The 1551-nt window shown below is 50.2% G+C and overlaps 1 protein-coding gene across 1 annotated transcript; it reads left to right on the top strand.

The window, feature by feature from the left end:
* Window positions 1-199: 199 nt before the first annotated feature.
* On the top strand, window positions 200-1084 carry SARC_06968 (hypothetical protein; the record flags this gene model as incomplete). Its single annotated transcript, XM_014299106.1, has 1 exon — window positions 200-1084. One exon carries the CDS (start codon window positions 200-202, stop codon window positions 1082-1084), a length of 885 nt encoding a protein of 294 aa, XP_014154581.1.
* Window positions 1085-1551: the final 467 nt, after the last annotated feature.

Below are 1551 nucleotides of genomic sequence, written 5' to 3'. Positions count from 1 at the left end.
CACACCTTAACACACATACACACACACACACACACACGCACACACATATATATATACACTTACAAATGCATGTATGGCTGCTTCGTTATATTGTTTTAGATTTGGGATATACATTTTTCTTGATGTAGGTATGCTGTATTATAACAGTGTTTTATATCCTCCATAGCGTGCACAGAGCGTCGATGAGTTCAAAGCGAGCATGCCCGAGGGTTGGATAGCTCCGATGGCCACATCCACACTCTTTGGCGGTGCTGAACCGGCGACAGGCAGAGTGTTAGTGATGAGTAGTGACGCCTACATGGGCCTCACTCTCGTTATCATCACAGTCTGTATAGACTTTCTTCTGGCTGACCTGTTACTGCTGTCAGCATTCCACACAAGTGTTCTGGCTCTATTCCCGGCTCTGGCGCACACCGTTCTCTCTATCAGTGCTAGCAGTGTGCTGCTGGCAATAGTACTGGGGGTGATACCCTTAACCGTAGACCAGCTATGGTACCAATCCTGGGTATACATGTTATGCGATGTGAACTGGTCGATATCGCTCCTGTTGATGGGGTTGACTATGCTGGGGGTGTTAGTAGACGAGGAAGTCGAGGAGGCGGCCGACAAACAGACCGAAAGTGGGAAGGTCAAAGACTTGTCCGCACCTCCCAACAGTGCACCCAGGTGCATTAAAAAGGGCTCTGGAGGTGCACCAGGCAGATTACGGGGAGGTGAGAAGCCCAGGGGCAGAACGGGCAAGGCGGTCAAAGAGACCAACATTATCTGCGAGAAGGACAAGGCGGCGATGAAACTGAGGGGGAAGAAGTCCGGTACCACTGGCAAGTGTGCATCTCTGATCAGTGAGAAGGAGAAGGCAGAGATACTCCTGAGGGACATAAAGCGTGATGCCAATAGGGGCAGTGCCGGGAGTTGTCCCACTATACTCAGCGAGAAGGAGAAGGCGGAGATAGATCTGCGGGTGAATAAGTACGTGGCCGAACGGGTCGCTCAGATGCGAGCTGAGATAAGCAGGCAGCGTGACGAGAGGGCACGCCAGTGCGCCGCCGGCCTCGACAGTACTATAAATAGCAGCGCGGGATAGACCGCTCATGTCACATAAAAACACACTCTAGCTTAGCCTCCACTACTTTCGTGAACGTGTTGAACGGTCTTGAAACATTGTGCATGCATGGACAGACACCAAATACGAACGAGAATGCAACCACTAAAGGTAGGTGCGACAGTCCGGTGATGTCTGAGTGGCGAGTGGTTGGGTGCTTTCGGCTTCATGTATGGACGGTATGATCTGCGATCAAAGTGGTTTGCACGTATTTGTTGGGTTGCTATACGATTGTAAATAGGATGAAGTATGAATGTCCCGTCGACGATATACAGTGAATATCAGGCAGAGAGCCTGCATTAGCGATACTATGTAGCTGTATATATATCGTCACACACATATATTTATGCGCACACACGCGCACACACACATACACACAAACACACCCCCACACACACACACGCACACCCACCCACACACACACGCACACACACACATACATACACACA

This window comes from Sphaeroforma arctica, assembly GCF_001186125.1.
Source record: "Sphaeroforma arctica JP610 unplaced genomic scaffold supercont1.524, whole genome shotgun sequence".
Taxonomy (NCBI): domain Eukaryota; class Ichthyosporea; order Ichthyophonida; genus Sphaeroforma; species Sphaeroforma arctica.
Note: the sequence above shows the minus strand (reverse complement) of the source record. Positions and strands in the feature narration are given on the sequence as shown.